At 44.7% G+C, this 20,159-nt stretch overlaps 1 protein-coding gene across 1 annotated transcript in view; it reads right to left on the reverse strand.

Annotated features, from left to right (window-relative positions):
- The window catches only part of sh3kbp1 (SH3-domain kinase binding protein 1), a 39,492-nt gene extending 20,194 nt beyond the window's left edge, over positions 1–19,298 (reverse strand). Inside the window, 3 exon segments of the mRNA XM_080793254.1 lie at positions 4,047–4,212; positions 7,741–7,898; positions 18,842–19,298. Of these exon segments, the coding sequence (XP_080649380.1) occupies positions 4,047–4,212; positions 7,741–7,898; positions 18,842–18,845 (328 nt within the window). The 5' untranslated portion in view covers positions 18,846–19,298.
- Between the last annotated feature and the right edge of the window lie 861 nt (positions 19,299–20,159).

The raw sequence follows: 20,159 nt of genomic DNA on the forward strand, positions 1-20,159 counted from the left end.
ACCTGCAGAACAAGATCTACCCACCATCCCATTGCTGAAAATAGTTTAAAATCTACCTGTGGGGGCTTTGGAGTGTGTCTGTGTGTGTGCGTGCGTGCGTGAGTGAGTGCACCTTAGGTGCTATTTACACGAGGATGGTGTTCATAAAAAAACGGCAAAATAAAGTATCGTTTGCTGCTGTCATTTAAACGAGAACCGTGTTCACAGGAGGTGAAAACGCAGCGAAGTGAAACCACCTCCCAGAGTGGAAATCTTTTAGAACGCCGTTTCCTATGGTCTCCATATAAACAGGCAAAACGGTGGATCCGCAAAACTTGTGACATCATGGCTTATGTCAGCTCTGGTCGGCTCGCCCCGTGTCCTACGTTTTTACATGGTGTCATAGGCATGCGTCAGTTGCTAGGGGAAACGAACAACAACAACCATGTCGGATAGTCCGGTTTGCTGGAGGTGTGATGAGGACGCGACGTTTGTTTACTTTCTGTGTAGAAGAAGAACGGAAGTAGTTCTACGACTTATGTCTATGGTTTATATAAGCGCTGCGTCACACGGACCCCACAAGGACACGCGCCACCTAGCGACCTGGCATATATATGCATGCACTTTGTAGCGTGTTCATTCAAGTGTGCGTTCTCATGTAAATGGTCAAAAAAAATGAGAACGCAACGGGACTTCGACGTGTTATATGGAGATGGTCGCCGTCTAAAAGAGGCCTGAGACAGGCCCGAGTGCGTGTCAAATATGAACACAAAAATTGGTGTCCCCAAGTTTTTATGCTTAGGGTTAGGTTTAACATTAGACATCTATCCATTAGGTTGGATCAGTTAGTGTGTGTGCGTGAGTGTGTGTGTGTGTGTGTGTGTGTGTGTGTGTGTGTGTGTGTGTGTGTGCGTGAGTGTGTGCATGCATGCATGAATTGCATTATGCACCCTCTTTGAATATATGCCACTCACTTTGAATAGAGATTTTAATAACGTACGTTTGCAAGACTGGAATGCTGTGTTATTCTGAATGATGACACAACACCCATGTAATGTAATGGAATATTAATATTTGCATAGTTTCACTTCATGTGTCCTTCATTTCCTTCAATGCCGCTTTCTTGTTCTTCCATTTTGGATGACTGATGAATGTTGGTTTTTGCCCGAATGTTCCCCTATTTTTGAGACATGCCAACAATAACCCATTCTGAACGGGAACCCATTTTGGTGTTAGCATCAGGTTATGCTTTAGCTATTGAAAAACAGCAGATCTACAAGCTCATAGCGCGCCACCGAGTGGCGCGCTACGAGCTTGTAGGTCTGCTATTTTTGAAAAATCGAAGAACGACTGACATTTTTTAGAATCTGATCTCAGGTCAGAATGGGTTAAACTAACAATCCAGATGTTATGGTCGTATACACTTTCAGCACGTGGCGTTCGTAAATTTGTCGAAAACAAAGTATTGCATTGTGGGTTTGAGGCAGGCCCCTTTTGATGTAAATCAATCAAGTCACCTTAATTCAAGTGGCATAATTATGCCACTTGAACTATTCTTTATTTAATTGAAATTATTTATATTTTAGGCCAGGGGCATGTCATGTGGTCGACCTGCACAGCCTTTGTGATCTACTGGTAGGTCACGATCTACCTTCTGGGCACCCCTGATCTACACTATAGCTGCGACGAAAAATGTTCGTTGACTAACCTTTTTTCACTAAATGGAAACTAAATGAAACATATAAGCTATGATGACTAAAAGCTAAGACTAATTTATATTGGCAATTTCGTCAACAATACATACATGAATAATTAATTAGTCAATTATGGATTATCATTATTCATTGACCACGTCATTAAATCATTACTGAGCCACCATGAGACAACATGAACGTCACAGCTGCTGTTGTTCCACTTTCATCCACCAGGTGTCACCGCCGCACATCCAACAGGCCGAGGCTTTTAGGCCAGTCAATCTAAGGTTAAGGTTTTTTTTATGATCCTCAGGTTCATCCAGATAACATTAATAATTCTATTTCATATAATAGATTATTATATAAATTGTGGATCAACGTAAATACAGTAAGGAGGAAAATTAAAAAATTATAATGATGCTTTTAACCCATTCTGAACGGGAACCCGTTTTGGTGTTCGCATCATGTTATGCTTTAGCTATTGAAAAATAGCAGATCTACAAGCTCATAGCGCGCCACCGAGTGGCGCGCTACGAGCTTGTAGGTCTGCTATTTTTGAAAAATCGAAGAACGACTGACATTTTTTAGAATCTGATCTCAGGGCAGAATGGGTTATAATCAGACCAGTGTGTGTGTCCAGTGGAAACCTCGTACGAATCTGATCTCAGGTCAGAATGGGTTAAGTAGCATGTGTGACGTGTCAAACTGCATGATTCAGAATCCTTTACAAGTTTTGCACGAAAAACACTCCTTGGGCTAAAAAAACGCCACAAATGTGATGAGTTGTGTGTGTGTGTGTGTGTGTGTGTGTGTGTGTGTGTGTGTGTGTGTGTGTGTTTGTGTGTGTGCCCATCAGAGATGGCGGTCTGGGTGTACCGAACATTGAATGGGTTTACACCGCCACCAGAACCAGTCACCTCATAAATATGCTCAACAGCGACGACCCCACGGTCAGGGAAATGGCTCGTGAGTCACTCATTCAACACATGCAGCGACGTAAAGTACCACCCGCGCTGGAGAACGAGACGCAGTTCCTTGGATTCAAGACTAAGGCGAATGGTAAATTGGACATTAAAGCCGCTGGATTCGGTGTGCGGTCCGACTGGATGGATCTTAATGATCTATGCCATCGATCAGGATTACAGTTAAAGTGGGCGGCGCCTGATACAACAACTGCTGCGCTCAACAACAGCATCGTCATAGATCCGCGTGTCCGTGCATGTGCGACCTACGAGCAGGACGGTGCGCACCATGAACTGTCAATCAAATCCGCGACCGCAAGAGCCACCATTCTAGGAATGAAGCGATCAGAAAGTGCACAACACTGGAGCAGTCTGAGGCTGCAGGGAAAACTGTCTCTTCTTCCCTTTGCAAACCACTCATTATCACACTCTATACTGTCAAATAACACTATAGGTGAGGACATTCTCATTTTCACTATTAAAGCCCGTTTACAGGTGTTGCCGACCAAGTTCAACTTGACAACCTGGTACCCATCAGCACACGACCCACACTGCATCCTACATCCAGTACCACATGACAAAGAAACAGTCGTACACGTCTTAAATGGTTGCAGCCACTATAAAGGACTGTACATTGACAGACATGACCGTCTGGTGGACCTGGTCTCAGACAAGATCAGAGGAGTACAGGACAGGACAACAAGAATGTATAAACACAGCACTGTAAAAATAGACTGGTTTGATCACAATGACACGCATGTCAATTCAATACAAAATATTCCAAATACCCCAGATATTGTGTTCATCAATGAAATTAGAAAAACTGTCACTATATTTGAAATAGGCTGCCCGTTTGATTTGTATATGGACACTTGTTTTACATCCAAACTTATGAAATATCAGCTTCTGGTGGAACGTATTATTGTCCTTGTATTTGGAAGTCTGGGCCATGTCCATAAACTTGTGCTCAGGGGTTTGCAATTGGGTGGATTGCTAAAAACAAATGCAAAAAAGCTGTCTAAATACTGTTCTGTCTCAGCTACTATGGGCAGTCTGTCTGTCTGGAGAAGGCGTTGTTTCATTTATCCCTAGGTGGCTTAAAAAAACCCAAAACAAACATCCTGTCTAGTAGTGTCAAGTAATAGTATGTCAACAATGTGCTATATATATATATATATATATATATATATTTTTTTATTCAAATGTGTGTTTGCATGGCATGCATGCATGCGTGCGTGAGTGCGTGCCTGGTGTGTGTGTGCGTGTGCTTGCATGGCATGCATGCCTGCATGGTGTGTGTGTGTGTGCGTTTAGTTCGTGCGTGGTGTGCAGTGCAGTGCAGTGCAGTGCAGTGCAGTGCAGTGCAGTGCAGTGCAGTGCAGTGCAGTGCAGTGCAGTGCAGTGCGCGTACCTCTCTTGCTCGCCCGCAGGCTGGGTTCCGACACGGGGCTGGGGGCGGGGCTGGGGCTGGAGGCGGGGCTGGGGGCGGGGCTGGGGCTGGGGGCGCTGCCATTGGACAGCTCAGATTTGAGCGCCGTCGTTTTACCTCCATCTCTCTTCACCTCCTTCTTGATCTCCTGGAGAGAGAGAGAGAGAGAGAGACATAGAGAGAGAGACATAGAGAGAGAGAGAGAGAGAGAGAGATGACACATACAGCCAAACTATAGAGAAATCTTACTACCATCCCTCAAAAACAAAAGTGTGTGTATGTGTGTGTGTGTGTGTGTGTGTGTGTGTGTGTGTGTGTGTGTGTGTGTGCAAAATTGACAAATTTGACTGAGGGCCATTGGATTTTTGTTTTACTTTTTCATGTCATGTGAAAGCAAGGAATCATAGCTTCAAATTGACATATTGGTTGTTCAGTTTGACCCACCGGTTTTGGAGATATGGCTTATAGAGTAATGTCTGGCAGAGAAACAGCGAGTTGAGAAAACAGGCTTGAAAAGGTTCACTTCTGTGGACTCTAACATTACACCTATAGCTACATGTTTAAGCATTTATTTCATATTTACATGTCTTCTGTGGTCTCTAACATTACACCTATAGCTACATGTTTAAGCATTTATTTCATATTTACATGTCTTCTGTGGTCTCTAACATTACACCTATAGCTACATGTTTAAGCATTTATTTCATATTTACATGTCTTCTGTGGTCTCTAACATTACACCTATAGCTACATGTTTAAGCATTTATTTCATATTTACATGTCTTCTGTGGTCTCTAACATTACACCTATAGCTACATGTTTAAGCATTTATTTCATATTTACATGTCTTCTGTGGACTCTAACATTACACCTAGCTACATGTTTAAGCATTTATTTCATATTTGCATGTCTTCTGTGGTCTCTAACATTACACCTATAGCTACATGTTTAAGCATTTATTTAATATTTTCTGTACATGATGTAACAACTGTGACCCGTGTAATCACTGTCTCTCTCTCTCTCTCTCTCTCTCTCTCTAACGAGAAGGTGGTGACAGAGACCTCATGACGCCTAAACCAAAATCACAAGACGACCCCAAGGATACCGGACACACACACCCACACACACACACACACACACACACACACACACACACACACACACACACACACACACACACACAAGCTTCAAGCAGGCAGACAGACAGACAGACAGACAGACAGACAGACAGACAGACAGACAGACAGACAGACAGACAGGCAGGCGTTTGCTCCTGATCCGATTCCGATCATTGGACCTCGGCGAGGTCAAAGGTCAAGTGTTCTGCTGACCTTTGACCTCCGTCACTTGGACTCGGTTCCTGCAGAACGAGTCGGTGCTTTTTAACCCCTCGTCGTCGTTCGCATTGTGGACGTCATGCTCTCACACACACACGCGCAGACATGCACGGCTGGGCGCACACACACGCGCACACACACACACACACACACACACACACACACACACACAGGCGAGCGTGTGTGCGCGTGCACACACACACACACACACACACACACACACACACACACTAATCAGCAGACAAAAAGGACAGACAGAGGAATGCTGTTCTGAGAAAGGACATGGAGGTGATTCACAGGAAACACCTGCGTGTGCAGTGTGTGTGTGTGTGTGTGTGTGTGTGTGTGTGTGTGTGTGTGTCTCTGTGTCCGTGTGTGTGTGTGTGTGTGCGCGTGTGTGTGTGTGTGTGTGTGTCAATAGGGAAGTGTGTAGTTCCTCTACTGTACCAACAGAGGAAGTAAAAAAGTGACGCAGCAGAAAAAGGTCAACAGAGAACATTTAAACCTCTCTCTCTCTCTGTGTGTGTGTGTGTGTGTGTGTGTGTGTGTGTGTGTGTGTGTGTGTGTGTGTGTGTGTGTGTGAGAGAGAGTCACTGTCACAAGACATTCATTAAGTGACCGAACAATGTTAACCTTCTCCAAATACTATTTGGTATAATGTCAAGCTGTGTGTGTGTGTGTGTGTGTGTGTGTGTGTGTGTGTGTGTGTGTGTGTGTGTGTGTGTGTGTGTGTGTGTGTGTGTGTGCAACACATAAAAGGACACATGAGAAACATCACTGGCAATGAGATCAGATGCCCCTCCCAAAGACAGCACACACACACACACACACACACACACACACACACACACACGAGACCACATTCTAAATCCTGACAGTTTTCTGTAAAACCTCATGTTTCTATATTTGTCTCCACCAGGCCGAAGGCATGAGGAGAGAGTATGTTTTGCACTCCGTCCGTCCGTCCGTCTGTGAACAGCTAATCTCCGGCACCGTTAACTCGGTCGATGTCAAATTCCGCACAAACACTCCCCGGATGCCAACGATGAACCTCTGCCCCAGGATTCCAAGAACGGCCTGTTATAGCGCCACCAGGAGGCCGCTTTGTGCAAAACAAGTTTTTGGACTGCAGTACACCTACAGATTTTGTCCAAACATCACACAAACTGGTCCACAGTCTCTCTAGACGCCATTCAACGAAAAGGAGTCTTTCAGATTTCTCAGACTCCATCCTGATTGGCTAAGATTGGCTTCCAAAGTTCGCAGTGAGTGCTCGGTTTCAAACAAAATGCTGCAAATCATGAACACATCGTGTGATTTACGTGAAATTGTGCACGCACATTCCCACTAGGCCGAGGAAGAAATGCCACGTGGACATTTTCAACTCAGCCTCATGGTGGCGCTATAACTGGCCGAACAGTGTTTTTACCTCTAACTGCAGGGATCTGTGGATAACTTTGTATGCCAACTCCCATAGAGGCCAAGGAAAAACCTTTGCCTGGAATTGTTCACATCTTCTCTTTATAGCGCCACCAGGAGGCCGACATAATTATGTAAAACACATTTTCTAATGTTACTCCTTCAAGATTTTATCCAAATTTCACGCAAATCGGTACACACGCTTTTCATAGTCATTTGATTTCTCGTAATCAATCCTCATCGTCTACGATTGGCTTCTAAACCTCTCAGGAGTAGCCCCTGCTTTGTACCCATTTTGTACAAATCGCCACAACTCCTCAACGCAGCGTCCGATTGCGGTGAAACTGTGCATTGCATATTCCCACTATAGGCTGAGGAAGAAAAGTTTTCAAATCAGCCTCATGGTGGCGCTACAACAGGCCAAGCCGCGTCACACACACACACACACACACACACAAAACATGATTATATTGCTCCTACACATTTTGCTAAACATCCCACAGGACTCCTATCCTCCTGGTGGAGACCTGTGTTTTTATAGTAGTGGGCCCGGGACGCCCGGGACCCCCGGGGACCCCCGGGACCCCCCCCCCCAGAAGCAAAGGTTTGAGTGAACCCATTCAGACCTGAGATCAGATTTTAAAAATGTTCTTCTACATCATGACAGTTTTCTGAAAAAGCTATGTTTCTATATGTCAGTCGCTCTTTGATTTTTCAAAAAATAGCAGACCTACAAGCTCGTAGCGCGCCACTCGGTGGCGCGCTACGAGCTTGTAGATCTGCTATTTTTCAATAGCTAAAGCATAGCATGATGCTAACACCAGAAGGGGTTAAATGAAAAAAGGCCAGCGGTACAGTACGGTACAGTACGGTACAGTACGGTACAGTACGGTACAGTTACGGAGCTCTCTGTGACTCACCCTGACGAAGTTGTCGGGGAACAGGCCCCGCCTCCCGGCCAGCTCGCCCTCCCACCATCCGCCGTCGTCCCGCACGATGTTAACGATGACATCGCCGACCGCCAGGCTCAACTCGTCCTCCTGCTGACACTCGTAGGCGAACTCTACCACCGCCTCCACTGTGTGGGGGGGGGGGGGGGGGGGGAGGAGGGGAGGGCAGGGGAGGGGAGGGGGAAAGAATATATTTTATTAATGACAGATGTATAGTCACTATACGACCACAAATGTCCCAAGAAACTAGCTAGCCTAGCCACCCAGTCTGCTATAGCGCTCTGGGAGAACAGAGCGGCTGAATTCTTTGTTTTGATTATAGGTGGTGAACGGTGCTGGTTTTAACCATAGACTGTAAAAGATATGGACAAAGCGTTCTCCGGGTCTAACATGAACGTAAAATGAAGCCTGTCAGTCCTTGTATTGTAAGTCGCCATCTTTCTAGATCCGTTTGGGCCCAGCTGGCCCATTGGCTGGCCCAGACAACGAGGCGGGACTTCCCCCCTTCTTCTCCGTTGGTTTTTATTTTGACTCGAGTGGGTGGGGGATCTCGATCATAGACTGTAACGGTAGCCACGCCCCTCAGAACATGCGCGACTTTATGGTCATTTTTTTAATTAATGGGACCATAATTTTCCAAAAAGAATATTATGACATTAGAAATGAGACTTTAAACTAGTGACTGGAAGCAGAAAGTATTCATGACCGTGTTTATTAAGGTAATACAGTCTAGGTGAAGTTGGGCCCAAATACATGGACTTCTATGGGGCTATGGGTTCTTTTGGGTCCAATGACAGACAGCGCCACAACAGGCCATTATATGAACTTTCATTTCCTTAGTGGCTTCACAAAATATCTGTCCCCCTGGTTTTAACCCACGGCTAGAAGGCTGTTTTCAACCAATCAGATTGCTTCCTCGAAACGACCTGTGGTATATAGAATATATAGTATAATAATGCATAGTTTACTAATTATATATCAATAAATAGGAATTAAAATTTCCAAAAAGGTAGCAGGGGGGGACAAGGTATACTCACATTTCCATTTATTTATTGGCAAACACCAAAAAGTAAATCTAAAACAGCTACCTTGGACGTGCTACCTTTTTGGAAATTTTAATTCCTATTTTTTTTTATGTATACTTAATTTGGGTTTGGCACTCCACTGAAAGCCATTGCTGAAGCGCAGCCTCTTTTTCTCATTTAGTTTACATATTATATTATATATTATATATATCATATTATATATAACTTCATGATATAGGTCAGGGGTGGGCCACTGGCGGCCCCGGGGGACACATGCGGCCCCCCACCTTCACTTAATGTGGCCCTCAGGTTAATGTCAGAATACTGATATATTGGTTTCAGCTGTTTACAATTCCACAACATGCAAAACATGACCCGCTTTTATCACTTCAGTCTAAATTAGTAGCTCATCGCTTCAACACAAGTATAATTAAAGGCATTTGAAATTACATCAAAATGTTAATTTTCAGGATTCCAATTGAAAAATAGCAAAAATTCAAGATTTTAATTCGAATATATAGCAAAAAATAGCGGATCTACAAGCTCAAAACGCGTCGCAGCGCTTTGACAATAATATATGGCCCTAGCCCAGGGAGTGAGTGTGGAAATATAGTGGCCCTCTCCATCGTCAAAGTTGCCGACCCCATGATATAGATATTCCACTGTTACGTTCTTTGCTTATACGATTGTTTCACGATAACTATACGTTTTATGCATGTGATGTAATATGTAATATGCCTTTTGTTATTGCGTAATGTAAGTCGCTCTCTGGATTAAGAGCGTCTGATAAATGAATACGTTGTAAATTAATTGCCCGCTCACAGTTAACAGTCTTTGTATTGAGTTGTGCTTGAAATGTATACTGTGATTCTCCAAAAGCTGTTGATAAATACTTCAATCAATCAAACTATATGTTGTCTGCTGGCTTTAGCAGACACAAAGAAAATGGTTCCAAAACGCCAGCGCTGCTAAATCTCTCTCTTCCCATGCAGTTAAACTCCAGGCACTTTTATCGGCACAGACGGTCAATGGAGCAACAATATCTTATTGGCCCGGCTTGTACGGTGCATAGATATCATATTAAATTATAGTAAATGATTGGCCAGGCTTGTACGGTGCATAGATATCATATTAATGGCCGTCGTTAAAACGGTCTGCATGTCTGTGGCGCCTTTTCTCTAAAGCGGGGCTTCCCAAAGTGGGCACGGGGTCCCCTGCAGCTAAATGATAGTTTGGAACCAAACGGACCCTTATGGGTCTGATGAATTGAGCAGTATCAACACTTTAGAAACAAGACCAAATAAACAACTACACTTTAGAAACAAGACCAAATAAACAACTACACTTTAGAAACAAGACCAAATAAACAACCACACTTTAGAAACAAGACCAAATAAACAACTACACTTTAGAAACAAGACCAAATAAACAACTACACTTTAGAAACAAGACCAAATAAACAACCACACTTTAGAAACAAGACCAAATAAACAACTACACTTTAGAAACAAGACCAAATAAACAACTACACTTTAGAAACAAGACCAAATAAACAACTACACTTTAGAAACAAGACCAAATAAACAACTACACTTTAGAAACAAGACCAAATAAACAACTACACTTTAGAAACAAGACCAAATAAACAACTACACTTTAGAAACAAGACCAAATAAACAACTACACTTTAGAAACAAGACCAAATAATCAACTACACTTTAGAAACAAGACCAAATAAACAACTACACTTTAGAAACAAGACCAAATAAACAACTACACTTTAGAAACAAGACCAAATAAACAACCACACTTTAGAAACAAGACCAAATAAACAACTACACTTTAGAAACAAGACCAAATAAACAACTACACTTTAGAAACAAGACCCCAAATAAACCACTACACTTTAGAAACAAGACCAAATAAACAACTACACTTTAGAAACAAGACCAAATAAACAACTACACTTTAGAAACAAGACCAAATAAACAACTACACTTTAGAAACAAGACCAAATAAACAACTACACTTTAGAAACAAGGCCAAGATAGAATATCACATGCACACCGTATCGTATTCTCATTCTCTAATAAGTAAATATTGGTTAAATCAATTTGTGAGTTATCTATCTGACTGAACTACTATTCTCTCTAGTTTTGACTAACGCCATGCCTAACCCTTTTCTGACCTGAGATCAGATCTAAAAAATGTCTTCTACATCCTGACAGTTTACCATTCTGACCTGAGATCAGATCTAAAAAAATGTCTTATACATCCTGACAGTTTTCTGAAAAGGCTATGTTTCTATGTCAGTCGTTCTTCGATTTTTCAAAAAATAGCAGACCTACAAGCTCGTAGCGCACCACTCGGTGGCGCGCTATGAGCTTGTAGATCTGCTATTTTTCAATAGCTAAAGCATAACATGATGCCAACACCAAACAGGGGTTCCTGCCCCAAAAGGGGTTAATATTTCTGATCCTGGCAGAACTACCGTAAAAACCAACTGTTGTCACTAATGCTGGCTCACGTTTAAAAAGAGAAGTCTCTTTTTTTTTTTACACGAAGATAAAAAGGAAGACAGTGACGTTATTAAAACATCGATAAGAGGTGGAGCGTTGCAGAGACCTCGGCTGTAAAGCTGGCCTGAAGAAGTGGCTTCATCGATCGAGGTTTTGAAGTTACTGTACTTCTAACTGTATATTAAAGATCATATCCATGACATCACGTACGATAATAGGTCATATAGTTATCATAGCCATGTACATCGTCTGTATCTTTGAATATATATTCTTTCACGTACTGTATTTAACCCATTTTGCGCGGGAACCCCTTTTTGTGTCAGCATCATGTTATGCAGATCTACAAGCTCATAGCGCGCCACCGAGTGGCGCGCTACGAGCTTGTAGGTCTGCTATTTTTGAAAAATCGAAGAGCGACTGACATAGAAGACATTTTTAGAATCTGATCTCAGGTCAGAATGGGTTAAACCCACACTGGGCGGGAACCCCTTTTTAGGTGTTTTAAAACATTATGTTATATACTTTAGCTATTTGAAAAATAGCAGATCTACCAGCTCGTAGTGCGGCACCGAGTGCCGCGCTACAAGCTTGTAGATCTGCTATTTTTTTTGGGAAAAATCCCAATGAAATGAATTGCATTGCATTGAATGGGAATTGAATGGGGCTATGGGGTGTTATGCTATAATTCGCTTATTTCCATCCAAATAAGTAGTAAAGTGTTGCCGCTTGGGATATTATTTACATTATGAAGAGAGGATATATACAAAAAATATATAATTGTGAGCGATGGAAATAATTGAATTAGAACAACACCCCATAGCCCCATTCAATTCCCATTCAATTCAATGCAATTCATTTAGGGCTTATGGTAGGGGAAATAGCCAATAAGGAGCTTTTGCACAAACAAAACACCTGGACCTCTTTGGTGGGGACGTAACAACTACAAAGAAAGGTAAGAAAGCCTTTTATTATGGAATTCTCCTTTAAAGGACCACTTCACCACTTTTCAACCTATCTTCATATAATAGGTCCTCACTAATAATCATGAAAAAATGGCACGATTTCTTTCTACTAAGTCTGTGTCTCATAGGAGGGCTGTGGGCAGTTTAGAAACCGTCTTCCAGTGACATCATCATTAGGCAGATTCGCATTGCAACTTTTCAGGACTAGAAAGCCTGCCGTTTTTATTAGCTTGTATTCCCCGTCGATGATGTCACTGGAAGACGGTTTCTAAACTGCCCACAGCCCTCCTATGAGACACAGACTGGTTTCTAAACTGCCCACAGCCCTCCTATGAGACACAGACTGGTTTCTGAACTGCCCACAGCCCTCCTATGAGACACAGACTGGTTTCTGAACTGCCCACAGCCCTCCTATGAGACACAGACTGGTTTCTGAACCGCCCACAGCCCTCCTATGAGACACAGACTGGTTCTAAACTGCCCACAGCCCTCCTATGAGACACAGACTGGTTTCTAAACAGCCCACAGCCCTCCTATGAGACAGAGACTGGTTTCTGAACTGCCCACAGCCCTCCTATGAGACACAGACTGGTTTCTGAACTGCCCACAGCCCTCCTATGAGACACAGACTGGTTTCTGAACTGCCCACAGCCCTCCTATGAGACACAGACTGGTTTCTAAACTGCCCACAGCCCTCCTATGAGACACAGACTGGTTTCTGAACTGCCCACAGCCCTCCTATGAGACACAGACTGGTTTCTGAACTGCCCACAGCCCTCCTATGAGACACAGACTGGTTTCTGAACCGCCCACAGCCCTCCTATGAGACACAGACTGGTTCTAAACTGCCCACAGCCCTCCTATGAGACACAGACTGGTTTCTAAACAGCCCACAGCCCTCCTATGAGACAGAGACTGGTTTCTGAACTGCCCACAGCCCTCCTATGAGACACAGACTGGTTTCTGAACTGCCCACAGCCCTCATATGAGACACAGACTGGTTTCTGAACTGCCCACAGCCCTCCTATGAGACACAGACTGGTTTCTAAACTGCCCACAGCCCTCCTATGAGACACAGACTGGTTTCTGAACTGCCCACAGCCCTCCTATGAGACACAGACTGGTTTCTGAACTGCCCACAGCCCTCCTATGAGACACAGACTGGTTTCTGAACCGCCCACAGCCCTCCTATGAGACACAGACTGGTTCTAAACTGCCCACAGCCCTCCTATGAGACACAGACTGGTTTCTAAACAGCCCACAGCCCTCCTATGAGACAGAGACTGGTTTCTGAACTGCCCACAGCCCTCCTATGAGACACAGACTGGTTTCTGAACTGCCCACAGCCCTCCTATGAGACACAGACTGGTTTCTGAACTGCCCACAGCCCTCCTATGAGACACAGACTGGTTTCTGAACTGCCCACAGCCCTCCTATGAGACACAGACTGGTTTCTGAACTGCCCACAGCCCTCCTATGAGACACAGATTGGTTTCTAAACTGCCCACAGTCCTCCTATGAGACACAGACTGGTTTCTGAACCGCCCACAGCCCTCCTATGAGACACAGACTGGTTTCTAAACTGCCCACAGTCTTCCTATGAGACACAGACTGGTTTCTGAACCGCCCACAGCCCTCCTATGAGACACAGACTGGTTTCTGAACTGCCCACAGCCCTCCTATGAGACACAGACTGGTTTCTGAACTGCCCACAGCCCTCCTATGAGACACAGACTGGTCTTTGAACTGCCCACAGCCCTCCTATGAGACACAGACTGGTTTCTAAACTGCCCACAGCCCTCCTATGAGACAGAGACTGGTTTCTGAACTGCCCACAGCCCTCCTATGAGACACAGACTGGTTTCTAAACTGCCCACAGCCCTCCTATGAGACACAGACTGGTTTCTGAACTGCCCACAGCCCTCCTATGAGACACAGACTGGTTTCTGAACTGCCCACAGCCCTCCTATGAGACACAGACTGGTTTCTGAACTGCCCACAGCCCTCCTATGAGACACAGACTGGTTTCTGAACTGCCCACAGCCCTCCTATGAGACACAGACTGGTCTTTGAACTGCCCACAGCCCTCCTATGAGACACAGACTGGTTTCTAAACTGCCCACAGCCCTCCTATGAGACAGAGACTGGTTTCTGAACTGCCCACAGCCCTCCTATGAGACACAGACTGGTTTCTGAACTGCCCACAGCCCTCCTATGAGACACAGACTGGTTTCTGAACTGCCCACAGCCCTCCTATAAGACACAGACTGGTTTCTGAACTGCCCACAGCCCTCCTATGAGACACAGACTGGTTTCTGAACTGCCCACAGCCCTCCTATGAGACACAGACTGGTTTCTGAACTGCCCACTATGAGACACAGACTGGTTTCTAAACTGCCCACAGCCCTCCTATGAGACACAGACTGGTTTCTGAACCGCCCACAGCCCTCCTATGAGACACAGACTGGTTTCTGAACTGCCCACAGCCCTCCTATGAGACACAGACTGGTTTCTGAACTGCCCACAGCCCTCCTATGAGACACAGGGCTGTATTTTGCTTGTCTTAAGAACCAGGTCTTATTCCCTAACTTGAGTAAACTAAAGACCTGGAGGCGTGATCAATGCTCTTTGGCCACTCAGAATAGCCAAATGGCATTGATCACGCCTCCATGATTTAGAAGACCTTTGTAGAATCTTATTTCAGCTGTTACAATTCCAAACATGCACATGATTTAATTACATCAGTCCATATTAGTAGCTGAATGACTAGTATTAGAATTGTATTTTTTTTTTATGTCCATTGAATTTGTATTTAGTTAAAAAAAGTTAAAATAACTAATAATTAAAGGCATTTGAAATTAAAAAAAATAATAATAATAACTTCTCAGGATTCTAATAAAAAAATAGCAAAAAGTAATTCAGGATTTAAATTCAAATCATATAGCAAAATAGCTGATGTACAAGCTCATATTTTTGCTATATGCAATATGGCTCTCTGGAGTGAGCGTGGCCCTCTGGAGTGAGCGTGGCCCACTCCAAGTTGCAAATGAACAGCGGATGCTCTGCTCTTTGGTCCAGGCCACAGCATCCGCTGTTCACTTGTTTGGGTAGATCTCTGCCCCCCCCACATGCACACTTCAGCTAAATGGATTAAGGTTATTCAACGATGCTGAGCGCATCAGGTCGGAAACTTGCACAGACCACGCTGCATCCTAACAAAACGCCCTAAGATGTTTCACAAATATCACACATTCTTTAAAGATATTTATTTTTGGAAATGGCAGCCCCGACACACAGCATGGCCCTCATTTATCAATCGAGTGTAAAATCTGCCACGGATTCGAGTGCAGGTTTCGTAGTACACCCACGTCGCCACGGCATTTATAAAGTGATCGCAAACAGCTGATCCTTCCTTCATTTCGTTCCGACGTTAATAAATGTGACGGCTGAAATCTATCTGGCACGAAATCAAGCCTCGCCCTCGTTTTTGCGACATGAACGTTCTGCAATACGACCAAACAACGCATGGTAACCTATAGTTACACAATGGAAAAAGCAAATAAAAAAGTTTCCCCTTGCTGCCCGCCTCCCCCCCCCCCCCCCCCCTCTCATACACACACACACACACACACACACACACACACACACACACACACACACAGGTGCACGCACGCACGCACACGCAACTTGCAAGCCCAACTGGTGTGTTATTGTATCTTAAATATATAAAGAACGAACACCTGCATGCATTAAATAAAGGCCTACCCTGTCTGTTTCTCCTCTCTCTCCACCTTGCTTGCCTTTCTGGTTAGTAAACCACAGCATGCAAGCCGCCTTTGTTTTAAATGGTCCCCCAAAACGTCCACACTTCACACCTAACGGCCGGGGATGCAGTCACATAACCCCAACCCCAACCTAACCCTAACCCTACATGTTCTCCCCGTGTCCCCTAGGGTATAGGTACCCTCACATGTTCTCCCCGTGTCCCCTAGGGTAGGTACCCTCACATGTTCTCCCCGTGTCCCCTAGGGTAGGTACCCTCACATGTTCTCCCCGTGTCCCTTAGGGTAGGTACAATCACATGTTCTCCCCGTGTCCCCTAGGGTAGGTACCCTCACATGTTCTCCCCGTGTCCCCTAGGGTAGGTACCCTCACATGTTCTCCCCGTGTCCCTTAGGGTAGGTACAATCACATGTTCTCCCCGTGTCCCCTAGGGTAGGTACCCTCACAAAAAACATGCAGTAATCCTGGGGCCTATTTCACGAATCTTGGATTAACTAATCCAGGATATAGGCCAAAGCGAGGCTTTTTAAATCCTGATCTTTACAGCCTGGTTTATTCCGTTCCACTAAAGCCAAGCGAGGCTCAGAATTGGCGGATTTGGCGAGCCGGGCTCAGCAAGCCTCGCTTAAAAGCATTCCTTGAAAAGCCATGATGCCGATCATAGATTTCTTGAGCGAGACCAATCATGAGCGAGGCGAGCAAATCAGCAGGGAGAGCTGCGGCTTTCACCGATGAGGAGCAAGAAAATCTTATGATAATGATATACTACGAGGATGCCAAGGAAATAATAAAAAAAAGGGAAATACAAGCGCCATTAACAAGGCGAGGGAGAGAGCGTGGCACAATATTGCCAACAGATTGAACGCGTAAATTGTAAAGCATATTATATATATAGGCCTATAGTCGAAGTCCATAAATATATCATTCAGTGAACCTATAGCCCCGAGTTGTGGAGGGTGAGCTATAGTTCCAAACGAGCTTAAACTTTAAGGGCACTTTCTCGAAATAGCGCACTGAACTCATTTGTGCAATGCAAACGCCAAACTAATAGGCGAGTGCGCTCCGGATTCGGTACGGTATGGAATTATATCCTACTAATCTACTGTATTGTGCGCCATGAAATGTTACATTACATTAAGTCTGTCTGTCTAACTGTCTGCCTGCACTGTAGTGTCACGATTGCATGGCATGGCAATACCGATTTTTCAGAATGTATTATTCCATCATAATTTGAGCCTATAAATGTCTCAAATTTGAAAGCACTATATTTCTGAAACATTTCAAAGATTCCTTTTACACATGTCCACCGTAGGATGAACCTAAATAGGTTTGAATGGGGTGTCTAGGTGTAAGTATGTAGGACTATGGGTGAAACGTTATAATGGTAATATGTTGTAAAACAATGAGTAATGGTAATATTTAGTGGTTTTCACTTTTACAAAAAAATAAATAAATAATAAATCTTCTTAACCGTGCACTTGCACGACAGCAAACCTATTCATGGGGAACATTCACCAAAAGCAGCTGATCTACAAGCTCACAAGCTGTCATGATGTTGTGCAGCCTATATATTTTGGTTATTTGATTTTATATAGTGCTTAAATTAGTCCTTTAATGCAGACCGATACAAATAAGGCAACATAAACCCATAATAATTGAATAAATCTGGAAAACATCATTGGTTTGTGATCAGTTTGACTGTTTAATGAACAGTAAAGACATCAGGATTAGGTTAAACCTGGCTGTTAGCAGGCTAAGTCCAAAGCATAAATTCCCATGGTAACTTATGTAGCATCCCTTTCATGAAACCGAATCAAGCCTCAACATATCCAGGTTAACCGGTTAAGTTAATCTGGCAAGATCAACCAGCTTTCATGAAACCGGTTAAGCACTGATCCAGGATATATTAAGCCAGGATATGTGTTAAAGCCCGGCTTAATCTCTAATCCGTGAAATAGGCCCCTGGTCACTAAACTGCCTCCCCCTGGCCAGCCGGGGCGCCTGATGGAGGGGAAAGGAACTGGTCGGAATAACGTGTTCCTTTTCCTTCCACGCGCTACGTCCAACCAGGGAAACCCCCCCCCCCCGTCAGGTGATGAGAAGCAGCTTGGACTCCTCATGCATAGCCGGAAGCATGAGGTCAGTCCAGCACAGAGATATTTAGGGAGGATGAGATCCTTCTAGTCAGGCCTGTTTGTTTACAGTCCTACACAATAAACACAGCAGAGGGCAGGGGAGGGGAGGGGTTCATTTATACTGGAGAGGAGAGGAGAGGAGAGGAATCCACGCGAGATGTAAACGTGTCACACAGCTGTAAGTCATCAGTTATCAGGCTCTTTGGGTTGGTTGCACACACACACACACACACACACACACACACAATACAGTATAAATCTAGATTTATACTCATGTAAGCCTAGCCCCCCCCCCCCCCCCCCAGTGGGCAGGACAGACAATCGGTCAAATTACGCCCTCGCGGCTACGTTCCACACCCACGCAGCACGGATGTCTCTCTATCTCTCTCTCTCTCTCTCTACACACAACAGAACATGCATGCACACATCTGGACCCTCTAGACCGATAAGGGGGGGGTCCGCCGAGAGGGAAGAATGAATTAAGCATCATAATAGTAATAATAATAAACGCAAAAAACGCCATTCTGATATTAAAAATATCATATGATCCCGAACCAAACCTGCATGGTAATTCCTCCTCCTCCTCCTACACACACACACACACACACACACACACCAGAACCGCATCTATCTGAATGTGTTCTTACCCATTTAGGCTGCAGCTTCTCTCTGTCTCTCTCTCTCTCTCTCTCTCTCTGTGTCCGTGTGTGTGATCCGGTCTGGTTCTGTGGCTCTGGTTCGGTCCGGTTCGGTTCGGTTCGGTAGGGAGGGAGGGATTACGGGTGCTGCTGCTGCCCGGGGTAGAGGCTGCAGATCGCGGGGTAGCCGTGGTCGGTGCTCCGCTCCGGTATAAGGACTGTCTGGAGGTAGGCTATAAGGTGGGGTGGTGGTGGTTGGTGCTGCCCGGCCGGGGAGAGGCTGCGGATCCCGGCTAGTAGATGGTGGTAGAACCCCCGGTCCGTCAGCGAGGTGTAGGGTGGTGGTGCTGCCCGGGGGAGACGCTGCGGATCGCGGGATGTTGAACGGCAGGACTGGCCGGTGTGTGTGTGTTCTGGTTCTATGGTGGGTGTGTTTACTGTGTGTGTGTGTGTGTGTGTGTGTGTGTGTGTGTGTTCTGGTTCTATGGTGGGTGTGTTTACTGTGCGTGTGTGTGTGTGTGTGTGTTTACAGCCGCTACAATGTAGCGAGAGGAACTATAGCAGCATGCTTCCTTCCTCTATTGTAGCCTCAGCTGTCACTGACTACACTGATGCACACGCACGCGCGCGCATATATACACGCACACACACACACACACACACACACACACACACACACACACACACACACACACACACATCTCGCGAGACATCCTCTGTCAGTAGACTAGGCTACCCCCCCCCCCCCCCCCCCCCAAAATAGCTCTTCCATGTAGAAGACGTGAGTGAACAGATTATGGGTCAATCAAGAACATCCGGATTTGTCCGGGTCCATTTCTAATTATTATAAACACGTGCGGCTCGATCCTTAACACTATATTGGTTCCCAAAGGGGTCCTTGAGGGAGTTCCAGGGGGACCCCAGCAGCTAAATGACAGTTTGGAGCCAAATGGACCCTTATGCAGTGTTAAAATTTGTACACTCTCAGAGTTATAATTAACATTGATTTTGGGGGGTCCCAGAGATATAAATGCCATTAAATGGGGGCTCCGTACACTCATGCATGTCAAACTGGGGGTCCTTGAAATTAAACAGGTTGAGAATCACTGCTATAGAGCCGTAAAAATATAAATCTACTCTATAGCTGAATACAGGAGGGGCTGGGGCTCCTCAAAAATCACACCTGTGTGAAGTGAGGGGCGCTCTTATCGTTCCGTGCTCATCATAGCCAATCAAATCTGTTGAAAAATAGATATAAAGCTTTAATTGAACAACATATTTTCAAGAACATATTTTCAGATGGGGGTCGGCGGAATTATACAGAGTC

Source organism: Protomyctophum bolini (genome assembly GCF_963924005.1).
Source record: "Protomyctophum bolini genome assembly, chromosome: 21".
Classification (NCBI taxonomy): domain Eukaryota; kingdom Metazoa; phylum Chordata; class Actinopteri; order Myctophiformes; family Myctophidae; genus Protomyctophum; species Protomyctophum bolini.